The sequence below is a fragment of the Camelus ferus genome, chromosome 11, assembly GCF_009834535.1.
Source record: "Camelus ferus isolate YT-003-E chromosome 11, BCGSAC_Cfer_1.0, whole genome shotgun sequence".
In the NCBI taxonomy this organism is placed as follows: Eukaryota; Metazoa; Chordata; class Mammalia; order Artiodactyla; family Camelidae; genus Camelus; species Camelus ferus.
This window is the reverse complement of record NC_045706.1, coordinates 35,226,844-35,244,236: the sequence shown is the minus strand read 5'-3', so window position 1 is coordinate 35,244,236 and position 17,393 is coordinate 35,226,844. Positions and strand designations below refer to the sequence as shown.

General features: G+C 33.3%; 1 protein-coding gene across 3 annotated transcripts in view; it reads left to right on the top strand.

Annotated features, from left to right (window-relative positions):
- Positions 1-16,849, top strand: part of MINPP1 (multiple inositol-polyphosphate phosphatase 1) — a 40,013-nt gene extending 23,164 nt beyond the window's left edge. For 2 of the 3 annotated variants that reach the window (XM_032491388.1, XM_032491389.1), the window contains exon 5: positions 13,736-16,849. In XM_032491388.1, coding sequence (XP_032347279.1) covers positions 13,736-14,129 — 394 coding nt within the window. In that variant the 3' untranslated portion in view covers positions 14,130-16,849. The remainder of the gene's footprint in view (positions 1-13,735) is intronic. The other variant, XM_032491390.1, reaches the window with a different exon arrangement.
- The last annotated feature ends 544 nt before the right edge of the window (positions 16,850-17,393 follow it).

Sequence of the window (17,393 nt, the reverse complement as noted above, 5' to 3'; positions counted from 1 at the left end):
CAGGGACTGGTTTTCTCTATACTAAAAGGCTGTTTGGGATGTTTAAAAATATTTAGCAGAATCAAGGTGAAATCTTTTTAAGTAGGTTTAAGGGAAGAAAATGAGTGTAGAGACTTCTATCAAATTTCTTTCCAAAAATCAGATTGACACTGACCAGTTTTATGAGCAGCACCAAAATTAAGGGTACTTCTGAAGGAAACTAACAGATGCTCAGCAAAGAGAGACTAATAGGATTTTATTAATAATAATAATAATAAAAACAACTAATAGACTATTTTTTAGAGTAGTTTTAGGTTCACAGCAAAATTGGGTAGAAATTACAGAGAGTTCCCACATACTACTTCCTCCCCATACATACAAGCTCCTCCACTATTAATGTTACAAACCAGTGTGGTATAATAATAAAGTTTTAATAGAGGTTTAATATTTTATCTTTGTATTTTTTCTGATCTGTTCTATTGAAATGTTAATCTTTTTTCTTCATAACTCTTAAAAACCTTTTTTGTGTTTGGAGTTTATAATAAGTGTGTGTATTTGTATATGTGTTCGTATATACAAAAGCAGTATTTGTCATTAATATTATGTGAGGAAATGTCTTTCACTTAATTCTAGAGTTCCCTGGCTACTTTTTGCTTTCTCCATCCCTCCTCCACCCCACATTGAGATGGTACTGTGTGCACAGGTTGTTATCTGTTTTTGTTGTTGTTAGCTTTTTATATTAATGTTAAATCAGAGATATTCTTCAGTGTTTCTGAATATTTTTCAACACAGTTTTAATAGCATGATTTTACTTCATGGAAAAATTAGAGATTGCAAATAATGTTAATAGACAAGTGTCAACATTTTAGTTATATATAACCAGGCCTCTAAATCCATGGTCCTTGACTCTTATGATCTTGACTTTAATTTTTCTTCTTAAACCATCACTACAGTGATGGGATTAAAATCAAAACTGGTAAATTTACTGTTTAAGCAAATTTAAGCGGCTATTGCTTTTTAAACAGCTGTGACTAGAAAAGCATGTTGAATTTACTGAAGAAATGAGATGTATCTGGATTTTATTCTATTTTCCCATCCCCCATTATCTCTGTTAGTATATTTTTAATTTTTTTAAATTAGGGGAATTCAGTAAGTCACTGCTTTTTCAAAGTAAGGTTTATATCCTGGACAGTGTAATTGCTTGCCTCATGAGATCTTTCATTTTGTCAGGAATACTCTCAAATACCAAAATTAAGTGCTGTAAATATATGTTACTGTCATTAAATAACTCTCATTAACCTTTTTTCTACCTTTTTGTTGACTCAAATCTTTGATATTTCCAGATTTCACTGTTGGATAGGGTATGGCTTTTTAAGGTTGTGTAGTTCCATATTTTTACATAAAGATGGCAGCATTGAGATAAAAATGTAGTGGCACCAAGTGATTACTTAGCCTGTAGTAACTAGGGGAGCTTTGTCTTCTAAAGTTCTTGGACTCTGTTCTCGCTTGTCTTTTTGCTAACTTTCTGCAGTCAGTGTTCCATGGAGTTTAACTAGGTGTGCCAGGAGACTTTAGCACTGGTTGTTGATACTGGCTTGATAAGGTACAAGCTCATTTAACTTGCCTGGCTATGCTGTGAATTCAGATTCAGATGTCAGGATGCCTCTGGAAAGATACTTTCTGACTCAGTAGACTGTAGGTCTGTGGTGTCTAAAACTTTATTTCCCTGCTATGTCCTCAGTGTGTAGAACAAGTCTGGGATGCAGTTAGTGCTCAGGATGTATTGAAGGAATATCCACAGGCCTGTAGTCTCTTATTTTAGTCAAGCCATCATTATCCTCCCAGGCATCCAGGCCACAAACCTATGCATCATTCTTGACTCTGTCTCTCGCACCTTCTGTGTCTTCTCACCATAATGTTTTTTTTTTTTTTTTTCCTTCCAGTTTTGTATCAGTTCCTTCCACTTTTCTTCATCCCCACTGCTACCACCTCAATTCAGGCTAATATCTTCTCTTTCCTGGATTTTAGAAACTGCTTCCTAAGTGCTTCCCTGATTTTAGTTTTACTTCTACTCCATTCCAGTACAGCTTATTATGGAGGCTGTAGAGGGTATATACAAAGATGAATACATTTAAATTATTGTCTCAGGGAACTCATGTCCTAGTTTGGAGGGTATTTGTAAAACAGCACTAAAACAGGTAAAAAAAATGCTGAAGGAGAATTAATTTGAGCTGTTGGAGTTTGGTAAAGGCTTTATGGGAGGAGGAATCTTTGAGTTTGGTCATCAAAGACTTCCTTCGCAAACTTCAGCATATCAGCCCTTAATACTTGTTTTGGTTTTTATTTAAACAGCTTTATTGAAGTATAATTGATATAAACAACACATATTTAAAGTATACAATTTGTTGAGTTTTTAAATATTTATACACCCATGAAACTATCACCATATCAAGATAATAAAATACCCATCACATGCAAAAATTTCTTGGTGACTTTTAATTTATTGAGGTAGTTTATTTACAGTGTTTCAGGTATACAGCAAAGTGAATCAGTTATATATATATATATATATATATATATATATATATATACACACACACACACACACACACACACATGTTCTTTTCCAGATACACACACACACACATTTATATATATATGTGTGTGTGTGTGTATATATATATATATTCTTTTCCCATATAGGTTATTACAAGATATTGAATATAGTTCCCTGTGCTATGCTATACAATAGGTCCTTGTTGTTCATCTATTTTATATATAGTAGTGTGTATCTGGTAATCCCAAATTCCTAATTTATCCCCCCACCTTTCCCGTTTGGTAACCATAAATTTTGTTTTCTATGTGGAGGAGTCTGTTTCTGTTTTGTAAATAAGTTCATTTGTATCATTGTTTTAGATTCCACATATAAGTGATATCATATGATATTTGTCTCTGATTTACTTCTTTGTGACTCTTTCTAATCCACTTCCCACCCCCACTCCTAGGCAAACTACTGACCTGCTCTGTCACTATAATTTGTATTGTCTAGAATTTTATATAATAAAACTATATAGTATGTACATTTTTTGGTTTGACTTTTTTCATTCAGCATAGTGGTTATGAGATTCATTTACGTTGTGGGTATCAGTCATTCATTCCTTTTTATTTATTTTATTTCATTTAGTTTATTTAGTGTTCCATTATATGGATACACTACAGTTTGTTTATCCATATCCTTATGGTGAATGTTTGGGTTGTTTATAGTTTGAGGCTATTGCTAATAAAGCTGCTGGGAACATTTGTGGTCTTTGTACCATATGCTTTCATTTCTTTATCCTAGAGATGGATTAGCTGAGTCATATTTAGGTGTATGGTTAACTTTTTAAAAAACTGCCAAACTCCTCCTAACAATGTATGAGACTTAAAATTATTCTGCATCTTGGCCAACACTTGGTATGGTAGGTATTTTTAATTTCAGCCATTCTAATGGGTATGTAGTAGAACCTTACTGTGATTTTAGTTTGCATTTGCCTAAAAACTAGTGTTGGAGGACAGAGGGAATGAAAAGTGTCCACCAAACTGAGAAGGCATCTTGAAACCAAAAAATTAGATAAGCAGCTTCATATAATCGATGGATTCCTTTATCATAGGGTAACTTAGTTACAGGGTGGGATCAGGATAGGGCAGACAATGATCTGGAAGTATTTGCAGTTGTACTGCAGAGGGGCCATTGGGACAGTTTATAGTGAACCTGGGGTATGGAGGTAGGTACTTGGAAATAGGATGTACATTCCTAAGTTAAGATTCATGAATGGAGAACTAGTCTCGTGGGCCCCAGGAATACATCAGCAAAGATTTTTATTGTTTGGGGACTAACAGTGCATAGAGGTGACCTGGTCCTAATGATTATAAAACAGTATCTATTAATTACAAAGTCCTTAACAGAGAAATGACTTACTGCACACTGCTGTCCTGGGTAGAGTCAGTGGAAGGACCGGAGAAACTGTAAGGGCCCAAGATGGTGGCAGTTACACTAATAGCCATACAACTAGTGATAGTGAACATCTTTTGATATGCTTATTAACCACCTATATGTTTACTTTGTTAAAGTGTCTGTTCGTGTCTTTTACTGTTTTTTAATTGGTTTGTTTATCATCTTTATTATTGTACTATAGGAGTTCTTTATATATATTCTATGTGCAAGTTCTTTCTCAGGTTTATACTTTACAAATATACTCTCCTAGTCTGTAGTTTTCCTTCTTTGTTTTTATAATAATGTCTTTTATGGGCTAATTTTGCCCCACTATTGAGGCAGTTCCTCTTGAACATCTATTTGGTACCCTGTGTATTTTGTGGCTTTCCTAGTCTGGCTTGTTGGAATACAAACTATTCCTGGCCTTGTGTTAGCTTTGAGAACTTTTTCACCTCTTTCTTTTCAATGCCTTTTGCGTGAATTTGGATTGTTTTTTCACACGCATGAGCTGATCAATACTAGCTGAAAACTTGAGGGGAGTCCCTGCAGATCTTTCTTCCCTGGGACTCTATCCTGTGAGTTTTAGCCAATGTAGCCTCACTAAATTCTCAGTTCTATCTCATCTACTCAGGAAGACTGCTGTGCTCTGTTTGGGCTCCCCTGCCCAAACTCTAGGCAGTTAAGATGGGACGGTTGTTAGGATTCACCTCATTTGCCTTCCCTCACTCTGATTCTGACTTTTGTCAAATGTCTAAAAATTGTTATTTCATATATTTCAAATGGCTTTATAGTAGTTTAAGGCTGTGAGGTAAATTCAGCCCCTGTTACTGCATCTTGGCTAGAAGCAGAAGTTACTTCTCTGTATTTTTCCTGGAGAAAAAAACTTTATGCTTGAGTCATTTTGTTCCGTGTTTGTGTTTAACTGTTGACTCTGATGCTTCTCCAAATGCCTCACTGGAGCTGATGCTTCAATTGTAAAGGAAGACTTAAAAAAATATTTTCCTTGTAATTTTTTTCCCAAAGCATCTCATATCTCTAGCAGTTCATGTTGCTTATTTGTGCGCTTACATAAGTATGGGAATTATATGAGTTATCTAATGCTCTATTTGATATTCCTGGATCATGTTTGAAAATGCATTCACTCTGTGTAACATTAGTTGAGTGTGAAACATGAATTAAGAGCTTAGAAAGATGTAAGCTGAGTACATGTAGGGGAAAAACATGCAATTATTAGTTGTTTTTCTGGTTGAGCCTTCTTTCTGGGTGTTTCACCTACTTTGAACACATACATAGTCATCAAACCTCATTTAACAAAGTAACTTTAGACCAAATTAAATTTATTTTTTAATTAAAGAGTTAATAAATCTCCTTACCAACTTATATAAGTAAAAGAGGACTGAAATTTGGAGAAATACATTCTTATCTTGCTAGATAACATTAGGTAATTCACTCATCTTTTCCTTATTTCTAAAATGAGAGGGCTTGACCAGATCTCAACCCTGAAACAATTCCAATTGTATATTCCTATATATAATTCATTTGTTTTCTTACATTTGTATTAATAGTTTACATTTTCTAGCTTTTTTTTAAATGTAGCCCTGTAAAAGTAGTTTTGCCACTTGTTGGAAAATATGACATCCCAAGTTCAATGTATTTTTATCAGAGAAAGAGTTAAATGTGTTTCATGCCCTTGTATCCCTCATTTTTTGGTAGACTATTCTGCTAAGAGTTCTAAAGAATATCTTCATAAGTCGGATTATAAGTTAATATGAGAAGTGAGACTAATAGAAGTCTACGTTGAAGGATCAGAGTACGTAGTTAGAATACAGAAAACAGAAACAGCATGATTCAAGAAAAATGGGACTATTCAAAGCAAATTATAGGATATCTGAATTTTTCTTAATTTGATTGATATATAAATGTGTAAATTTAAAATGTAAATTAATTAATCTATCTTGACATTTTAAATATAGCACTCATTAGGATAAAATTATTAGACTTCTCTGAAATACACATCATGTAGGAGATTAAAAAAAATAATGTGGGACAGAATTTTAGGCTTACTATTCCTCAGGATGTCAAATTGTCGTATATAGCACAAGGGTTCTTGGGATTTGGAGAGGTCTGAACTCCCAAAACTGTATTCACATTGTTATGGGATTGTGCATTTCCCTGGGATGAAATCCCATTCCTTTAGATTCTTAGATAGTTTTATTTCCCCAATATTTAGAAACTACAGATGCAGTGAATACTGAATATGTATCATTACTGATTGTTTTGATAGTTCCTTTTTAAAAAAATTTTTGCATCTTCCTCCAAAAGACTGCATTCTTTAGTTAAAGGTGAAAACTTTGGTCTTTCTGTCTTGGCATCCTAAACTTCTCAGCTCTGTTTATTGAATGCCATATGAAATAAAGAAAGCTACATGGGACCATAGATAGGATGTAGTAATCTTTATGCGCTGAGCAATCTTCTGACCAAATTATGTGCAGTGGCCGTATATTAGAAATTGAGTAAACTGAGAAGTGTTTTTCACATGCTTTACCCTTTTGTTCTCCCATATATTATATTCTCTTGTTCTCTCTGGTCTCTCTGAGCACCTCCCCTCACCCTCCCCGCCAGCCACACACACACGCGCGCGCGCGCACACACACACACACACACACACACACAGAGTTCCTTACTCTCTCATTCAGACATACACACTCTTACCCATTTGCTGTTGCCAATATTTTGGGCTTAATCGTAGACCAACTTTGCTTTGGAGAAGCTTGGAAATGAAACCCAGAAAAGTTCCCTTGCTATCCTTGGGACTTGGGTGTGTTCAAGGGGAAGCTGAGGATATGGTTCTTTCAAACAGCAGTTATACTAATTGAAGTAAATCAGTTGCTAGCAGATGGCTCAGAACATTTCTAAGATTTACTCTCCATTATGAGTCAGAGCAAAGAGCAGTGTGTTCCTGAGATGGAACCAACTCACTTCACAGGAATTACTGATTTACTTTACAGAAACCTGGCACATACCTTTAATGGCTTCTGATGAAAATTGGACCATAAATAAATACTTTTGTAATATTGGTTTTGATGTCTTTAGAATTACAAAAACAAACCAAAATTTAAAAACTGCTACTGTATGTGCACACACATACAAACTCCACAACTGTTTAGCCTCCATTAATTGAAAGTAACCAATTTCCCATTTTTGGTGTTTGGAAATATTTTAGAATAGAAATACAATATGTTTTTATGTTTAACATGTATTCTCCTTAACTTTGTTGAAGAGAATTGAAATGTAAGAAAGTCTTATAACAGGGCAAACAGGTATAAGCCTGAGCAGCTGTTTAACAGATTATATTAACTCTTTGGAAGGAAAATGTGCTTTTTGGTTACATATATTCCCATGGCACTAGTTTTGTTGTTGTTGTTTAATTAATAAACTATTTTCTAGAGCAGTTTTAGGTTCACAGCAAAATTGAGCAGAAGGTAGAGTTCCCATAAACTCCCTCCCCACCAGACCTCCCTTACTATTGACATCTCACACCACAGTGGTACATTTGTTGTAATTAATGACCCTATGTTGACACATCATTATCACCAAAGTTTGTAGTTTACATTGGGGTTCACTCTTGGTGTTGTATATCCTCTGGGTTTGGACAAATTTCTAACAACATGTATTGGCCGTATAGAATTGTACAGATAGTTTCATTGCCCTAAAAATCCTCTGTGCTTTCCCTGTTTATCTTTCCCTCCCTCACTAACCCCTGGCAACTACTGATCTTTTTACTGTCTCCATATTTTTGCCTTTCCCAGAATGTCATATAGTTGGAATCATACAATATGTAGCCTTTTTGGATTAGCTTTCTTTACCTAGTAATATGCATTTATGTTTCTTCCATGTCTTCTCATGGCTTGATAGCTTTTTTTTTAGTTTTGTAGTTTTCCTCATATAGATCTTGTATATTTTGTTATTTTATACTTAACTATTTCATTTTTAGGGGTGCTAATATAAATGGTAATGTGTTTTTAATTTCAGATTTCCATTTGTTTATTGTTAGCATATAGAAAAGCAATTGACTTTTGTATATTAACTTTGTATCCTGCAATCTTGATATAATTGCTTATTTACTCCAGGAGGTTTTTTTATTGATTCTTTGGATTTTTTACATAGATGATTGTCATTTACAAAGACAGTTTTATTTCTTCCTTCCCAGTTTGTTTACCTTTTATTTCCTTTTCTTATCTCATTGCTTTAGCTAGGACTTCTAGTACAATGGTGACAGGCAGTGATGAGAAGGGACATTCTTGCCTGTACCTCATCTAATCAGGAAGGCTTTGCATTTCTCAACATTAAGTATGATGTTAACTTAGCTTTTTGTATGTTTTTTTATCTAGTTGAAGAAGTTCCCTCTATCACTAATGTGCTGAGAATTTTTATCATGAATGAATGTTGAATTCTGTCAAATGTATTTTCTGAATCTATTCATATGATAATGTAATTTTTCTTTTTTATCCTATTGATATAATAGTTAACATTAATTGATTTTTGAATGTTGAACCAGCCTTGCATACCTGGGACAAATCCTACTTGGTCATGGTATATAATTCCTTATTACATTGTTGGATTCTATTGGTTAATATTTTGTTGAGGATTTTTGCTTGCATCTGTCTTCTGAGAAAAATTGTCTGTAGTTTTCTAGTAGTGACTTTGTCTGGTTTTGGTATTAGGGTAATACTGTCTCATAGAATTAGTTGACTGTTCCCTTTGCTTCTGTTTTCTCGAAGAACTTACAGAAAATAGGTAGAATATGTTCCTAAAATGATTGGTACAGTTCACCAGTGTACACATCTGGGCCTGGTACTTTCTATTTTGGAAGGTTATTAATTATTGATTCAATTTCTTTAATAGATACTGGCCTATTCAGATCATCTCTTTCTTCTTGTGTGAATTTTGGCAGATTTTATCTTTCAAGGAATTGTTCCATTTCATCTAGGTTATCAAATTTTGAGGCATAGAGTTGTTCATAATATTTCTTTGTTATCCTTTTAATGTCCATTGGATCTGTAGTGAGGTCTCTTCTTTGATTTCTGATACCAGTAATTTGTGCCTTTTCTCTTTGTTTCTTAGTTAACCTGGCTAGAGAGTTACTGACTTTATTGACCTTTTCAAAGAATCATCTTTTGATTTTGTTGATTTTCTCTATTAGATGTCTTGTTTTGAATTTCATTGACTTCTGCTGTAATCTTTATTTTTTCTTTTGCTTACTTTGGATTTGATTTGCTCTTTTTTTTTTTTTTCCTACTTTCCTAAAATGGAAGCCTAGGTGATTACTTTTAGATCATTCCTCTTTTTTAATATATACATTAAATGATATAAATTTTCTGTAAGCACTGCTTTCACTGAATCCCCCAAGTTTTTCTAAGTTGTGTTTTCATTTTCATTTAGTTAAAAATATTTTAAAATTTCTCTTGAGATTTCTTCTTTGACCCACGTGTTATTTAGAAATGTGTTGTTTAATCTCCATGTATTTTGGGTATTTTTCCAGTTATCTTTTTGTTACTGATTTCTAGTTTAATTCCATTGTGGTGTGGTTTAATTCCATTGAGCAGATACTGATAATTTCTGTTTCTTAAAAAAAAATTTTTAAGTTGTGTTTTATATTACAGAATGTGGTCTCTTGGTGAGTGTTCCACATGAGCTGGAGAATCATGTGTAGTCCACTGTTGTTGAATGAAGTAGTTTGTAGATTTCATTATATCCAGTTGATTGATAGTGTTGTTGAGTTTAACTATGTCCATACAGATTTTCTGCCTGCTGGATCTGTCGGTTTCTGATAGAGGAGTATTAATGTCTCCAACTATGATAGTGGGTTTATCTGTTTCTCCTTGTAGTTCTATCAGTTTTTTGCCTCATGCATGTTGTGCTCTGTTGTTAGGTACATATACATTAAGGAATGTTTTATCTTCTTAGAATAGTGACCCCTTTATCAGTAGGTACTGCTCCTCTTTATCTCTGATGACTTTCCTTGCCCTGAAGTTGGCCATGTCTGATATTTATATAGCTTCTCCCACTTTCTTTTGATTAGTATTAGCTAGCATGTTGTATCTTTCTCCATTACTTTACTTTTAATCCTGTATGTGTCTTTATATTTAAAGTGGATTTCTTGTAGAAAACGTATAGTTGAATCTTATATTTTGATCTGACATTCTGTCTCTTTTAATTAGTATATTTGACCATTGACATTGAAAGTGATTATTGATATACTAGGATTAATATCTACCATATTTGTTACTCTTGTCTATTTGTTGCTTTTGTTCTTTGTTCCTATTTTTGTCTTCCACACTTTTTCTGCCTTTTGATGTTTTAATCAAGCACTTTACATGATTCTGTTTCCTCTCCTTTCTTAGCATATCAATTGTATTTCATCTTTTTTTTTTTTTTACCTTTTTTAGTGGTTGCCCTAGAATTTGCAATATACATTTATAACTATAATCCCAGTCTGTTTTCAAATAACATTTTACCACTTCATGGGTAGTGCAAGTACCTTATAATAACAAAATACTCTAATTCTTCCTTCCTGTCCCTTGTATCATTGCTGTCATTAATTTCACTTATACATACATAAGCATGCATAAGTCTGTGTGTGTGTGTGTGTGTGTGTGTGTGTGTGTATAAGCATACATAATTGAGTAAATTATTGCTACTATTATTTTGAATAAATAGTTATCAGACCAATTAAGGATAAAAAATAAACATTTTAATGTTATCTTTACTTACTCATCTGCACTGTTCTTCCTTTCTTTATGTTGAGCTGAGTTTTCTTTCTCTGAAGGAATTTCTTTGAACATTTCTTGCAAGGTATGTCCACTGGCAACAAGTTCTTTCAATTTTGTTTGTCTGAGAAAGTGTTTATTTCTCCATCTTTTCTGTAGGATAATTTTGCAAGGTACAAAATTCTAGGTTAGTTGGGGTTTTTCCTCTCAAAACATATAAATATTTCATTCCACTGTCTTCTTGCTTGCATGGCTTCTAAGGAGAAGTCAGGTGCAGTTCCTATCTTTGTGCCAGTATAGGTAAGGTGCTTTTTTCCTGTGGCTTCCTTCAAGAGTTTTTTCATTAGCTTTGATTTTCGGAAGCTTAAAAATGATATATGCCTAGGCGTAGGTTTGGTTTTTTTTTTTTTTTTTTTTGAATTTATCCTGTTCAATATTCTCTTACCTTCCTGGATCTGTGGTTTGTTGTCTAACATTAATTTGGATAAATTCTCATTTATTTTTGCTTTAGACATTGCATCTGTTTTTGTTTCTCTTCTCTGTCTGGTGTTCCCATTACACATATGTTAATTTAAACCTTTTATAATTGTCCCACAGTTCCTGTATATTCTAATCTTTTTTTCTAGTCCTTTTTTCTCTGTTCTTCTCAGCTTTGGAAGTTTCTGTTGTCATACGCTAAAGCTCAGAGATTCTTTCCTCATCTGTGTTTGGTTTACAAAGATATTCTTTGTTTCTGTACAATGTTTTTAATCTCTATTATTTCTTTTTTAGTCTTTCATAGACGTTCCATCTTTCACTTAAATTAACTCATTTCTTCTTGCATATTGTCTATTTTTTCCATTAAAGCCTTTAACAGATTAATTATAATTTTAAAAAATTCCTGGTGTGATCATTCTAACATATCTGCCATATCTGACTCTGGTTCTAAATGCTTGTTTAGTCTCTTTAAACTAAGTTTTTTGCCTTTCAGTATGTCTTGTAATTTTTTTTTTTTAAAGTGGACATGATGTACTGGGTAAAACTATGGTAAATAGGCCTTTACTAATGTAGCGGTAAGGTGTGAGGGAGGGTAAACTTTCTGTCGTCCTATGATTGGGTCTCAGCCTTTTGATGAGCCTGTGCCTCTCAGTTTTTTTCCCCTTCCTTAGGTGGTACAGGAGAGTTAGAGGGGGCTAGAGTTGAGTATTTCCCTCTTCCCAGGTAGATTAGGCTCATTTCTTGGAGGTCATTTTAGAATTCTGTCTACTATAATTTTTATTCTGTTTTTAATAGTTCTAAAAGGTAACTGGTTATCAAAAGCAAAAATGGTAATGATATATGTTTACAGCATATAGAAAAAATAAATAACTATTACTATTACTATTGTCATTATATATACATATACATACATATATACATGTGTAATACACGTACATTGTACATGTATATGTACACACTCACATATGCTAGATTGGGTGAAACCATTCCCAATTTCAGCTGCTGTCTCACATTGGCCCACTGTACTTTCTAGTGAGTACCTGATGGCTGTTTGGGATACTCCTGTTTTCAAATCTCTCACATGCTTTGTGGTTTCTCTTTGCTTCTTTCCACAGATACTGATAATATGCAGGTCTTGAGGCTATTGGTAATTCATGGAAAATACTTTTCTACATGGTTATGCTGTGAATGTTTCCCTTGGGTTTTGGGTCTGCTATCCAGTTGCTGCATCTGTTTTTATGTGGGGACTCAGGAAAGTTCAAAAACTGCTGCAAGTGCTGCTGTCCTCCTAGAAAATCCAGATGTACTAAATTTGTAGCCTAATGTGTGAGGTGGTGGCAAGAAGTCAGATGGTTAATTGTGTTTGAATAGGTTTACAGATTATATTTAAGAACTATAGCTATATTCTTTCTATAAAAGCTGAGAAAAGGCTAAGCAGTCATTTGCTGCTGTTTATAAAAGAAGCCTTTACCAGAAAATAAAAAAAGATTATAGAAAACTTGAGGGGGAAAAAAAAGATGACTTAGCTCATAGTATTGAAAGCTGTTGTGTTTATTGTAATATATCAAGTCCACTCCCACCCACAGACACGGTATATCAGCTAGAATAGATTGTATCTCAGCCCTTTTGTGGCTCTATTCCTCATTTGGTGCCCAAATCAGTTCTTACAAAAAGCACTGAAATACATGCATTACCATTTTACTGTTCAGACTGTTCAGACTTGATTTTAACCAAGAAATTTACTGAATATTGCTTGTCCTTATTCCTTAGATAAAGAGAAAGTAACATTTGAAATTCATTCAGAAGAGCTCCAAAGAGTAATCAATACTTACTAAGGGTCGATTGCTCAGTTTCATTCACAGAAAGCAGTGCAGTTTTGAAATGCATACCAGTTTCAGGTTCCTTAAGCTGCAAGTAAATACTGGACTCTCTCTTTAAACTGCAAACTTACAGTTACCAGTGGGGAAAGGGGATGGGAAGGGATACGTTGGGAGTTTGAGATTTGCAAGCATTAACTACTGTATATAAAATAGATAAAAAACAAGTTTCTACTGTACAGCACAGGGAACTATTCAATACCTTGTAGTAACCTGTAATGAAAAAGAATATGAAAAGGAATATATGTATGTATATGTATGACTGAAGCATTATGCTGTACACCAGAAATTAACACAACATTGTAAACTGACTGTACTTCAATTTAAAAGAGAGAGAGAGAGAACATACATTCTACTTTTGGGGGGAAAAAAAGAATAACATATATGCCTCACTTTTAGATGAATTTGCACTACTACGGTGATCCAAAATTTTGGAACTTAACTTTTAGTATAAAAAATTCAGTTCTCTGCCACACAGAATTTCATTCATATTGTTGTTATGTTTATATTTCAAAAAGGTGAGAAAGTTGTATGCTAATTCTAAGTGTAACTATTGTGTTTACAAGCTGTTATGTTAAATTATTATATGTAAAATTATGTTAAATTATTATGTATGTAAAATATGTTTATACATATTTTTTCTCTATTTCTCTTTTAAGTTCTCAACCAGTTTCCTCTCCAGTCATCCTTCAGTTTGGTCATGCAGAGACCCTTCTTCCACTGCTTTCTCTTATGGGCTACTTCAAAGACAAGGAGCCCCTAACAGCTTATAATTACAAGGAGCAAATGCATAGGAAGTTCCGAAGTGGTCACATTGTACCCTATGCCTCAAACCTAATATTTGTGCTTTACCATTGTAAAAATGCTAAGACTCCTAAAGAAGAATTCCGAGTGCAGATGTTGTTAAATGAAAAAGTGTTACCCTTGGCTCACTCACAACAAACTGTTTCTTTATATGAAGATCTGAAGAACTACTACAAGGATATCCTTCAGAGTTGTCATACCAGTGAAGAATGTGACGTACCAAAGGTGAACACATCTGATGAACTATGAGTAACTGGAAAACATTTTAAATTCATCAGGAATCTATAGGGAGTGATTACATGCTTAGAGTAATAGATGGACAATCCCTGGCTACAGAAAGCTTTAACATTTCTTGGGTATTTCTGTCTTTTTAAAGAAAAGCGTTGTTTCTTTTTAGTCTGGACATGAATGTGTAAGAAAGGATTCTTCACTGGAGCCACTCTCTTAAAGGAAAAAAATTTGTTCAGAGAAATAACTGGCATTGCAAACGTTTACAGAAATTTAATTCCTCCTATTTATGTAAGAAATCTCACACTGAGATGGAATATGATTTCAAAATGATACTTGAAAGTTTTGGAGTAACAAAATATTATGTCAGTTGGATGATTACAACTTGATTGGACTAAGTCTAGGAACTTTACCAGTTGTGCTGCAGTTCCTTTCTTTTTCCCCTGGTAGCACAGTTCAAGTATTGTCTTTCTTAATCAGAAATATTGTGATTCACTCGGAGTATCACTTTGGAAGAAAGCTAACATCTCTCTAGTTGAGAATTTGAAACAATATTAAGAAACAGAGTCTGATTTAAAAGAACATCTTCACTGAAAGAAAACAAAAACACCGATCTTATTATACTTTTGTCAGTAGTATTTATAAAGTATTTGAACAATGTTTCAATAATTCCTTTTAACCTCCTAGTAAGTCTTGCAAGGCCATTCTTCATTCATTCTTATCATACCTGTTTTACATATATAACAATGGAAGGAAAAGAAGACCATTAGTAACAAGAGAGAAGAATAGAATCAAAGTTTCTTAAATCCATTGCTTAGCAATTTTTTTATTCTGTCATTTTGCTTCTATTTTTTATATTTTGCTATTATGTGAAATACATCTTTTGGTGGCTTAATTTCTTTCTTGTTCTTTCTTTAAAAAAAAAAAAAGTCTTCATCCTGGTGGGCTTAGTTTCACAGATATGAACCCATTTCAAAGAAATAGCTCTGAGTTCTGTCAAATGCCATGAAAATGTTTGCCATGAAAATAAAGAGAATTCTTGAGATTTTTACTACCAGGTCTTTTCTGCTCTCTGTGTTAAAATACAATCAGTAATTGATGGTAAAAGGTTAGAATTTCAAGTAGCTTTGACTAAATCACCCAATATAAGGAAATTTTCTTCTAATAGAAATTTCCTCAAGTTTTTCACTTCTTAAAGAATGGTGGAAATCCATTTTATTAAAAATCTAAATAAAAAGTATTACAACTACATATTGAAATTATAAAAGAAGATGCATAGATCATTGGTTTGTGGATCATTGATCTTCAAATGAATGATGTTTGTAAAATAGATGATTAGCTGATAAATACTGCTGATGCATCAATACACAGCTAATTATTCCTGCAAAGGTCTGATATTAATCTTTTTTTTATTGTTTATAAGTAGGCAGACAAAAAGAGAATAAATAATAAGCATTCATGCCCATCATACTGTTTTATCAAAATTAGCATTGTAACATTTAGTTTAGATCCAATTAAGAAGAATTGAGGACTTTTGTATACTTCCCTGACGCTCTTACCCTCACTCCCTGCCTCGAGGTAATCGCCAGAATGAAATTCATTATTCACCATTCCATTGAATGCTTGACTCTGAAAACCTGTAGTGTTGTGGGAATTTAAATTTTTCTATAGAAGGACTTATACTGTGCATATCTTGATTGATTTAACTGCCATATTTGTTTTTCAAGACTTTTCTTGATCCTGATCATTTGTCATAAATTAATACCATCAATTCATCAATATGTATTGAGTATTATGTACAAACACTAGACTCAGTCTATGAGCATGTAAAGTTGAATGAACCTAGCTTTTCTTTCAAGGGGGTTATCTTAAAAGACCTTAAAACAAATTTATTTGGTGTCTGGAACATTAAATAATTTCTGATTCATAATCTTTTCATAGACTGTGAAAATTTTATAGGAATTGTTTAATTTGTTGTTAAATAGGACCATATAGTTATTGTTGTAGTCACTGGTATGTGAACTATTTCAGGATAGAGGATAAGTGTGGTCCATTTTTGCTAATGTTGCAGAGGTTGTGACATTATTCTGGTGCTATTGTTCTCACTTGGGAAATGCCTGAAACTGAAGAATCTCATGATAAAAGCAAAAGGTCTTATCTAGGATAGGATATATTAAAAGTTGAACATTGAAAAATAATCTTTGGCTAACTACAGTTTGTTCATAATAGGTGACCAAATTATTCAGTTAAGCCAAAATTTAATCACTACATGTTCTGAGATTTGGGTCAGTTAATAAATAGCCTGTGGACATTAGCCATTTTTCTGTCTATTCTACAACCTGATGTGTACAGTGCATTGTACGTACTATTTTTATAGTCATTATCATTTTGAAGTGTCTGTTCTCCAACACATAATCATTCACTTGATACTGTTTTCATGTATAATTTTAATTTTAACAATGAAAACAAAATTCAACTTGTAAAGGAAAAGGAGCTTTGTTTTTTTTCAGACAAAATCAATTTTTATGATATTTTGAGTGCTTTCTTTTTGTAAACTGCAGAACTGATGCGTGCCCTTGAATATATGGGGGTTACATACAACCAAACCAGAATATAGAACTGTAAATTTTTGGAATATATTTCTCTAAGATGATGTTTCATGTAGCTCATTAATGACCTTTGGAATTTGGATGGTGTTCTGCCAAATGTAAGCTGAAAATAAATATTTGCTTTACAATATACTTTGCCTATCTCTAGCTCTTTTCCTGAACTTAATCACTCAGTTCTCTCCTAACCATTCTTTTTCTCTCACTCACTTAAGAATTTCCTTCCACTCACCTGTCAGCTCAGTCTACCCTTAAGCACCTTCACATAAGCTATTTTTTTTTTAGTTGGTGTGTGTGCTTGTGTGTGAGAGGGAGAGAGAGTGTTTTTGAAAAAATTTCACAGCAAGAAAAAGGATGTCATGTTCTTTCAGTTAAAACATTCGTAGTTTGGGCTTCATACCTGGCAACTTGGGAGGAGGTTAACTTTTAAAACTTCAACTATTTATCATTGCTGGAGTATTATATTTTAAGATAGAAAGATTTTTAATTTTATTATTTCTAAAACTAGTCCCAATTCAACATCTTCATGTACTATTCCCAGATTTTAAACCATTATTTAGACCCAAGTAGTTATGTTCAACTTTTGTTTGTTGTACTGAGAGAACAAATAGTTGTTCGTTAGAATGATAGCCTCACAAATTGACAAATACTTAGTATAATGAGAATATTTCATCAGAAT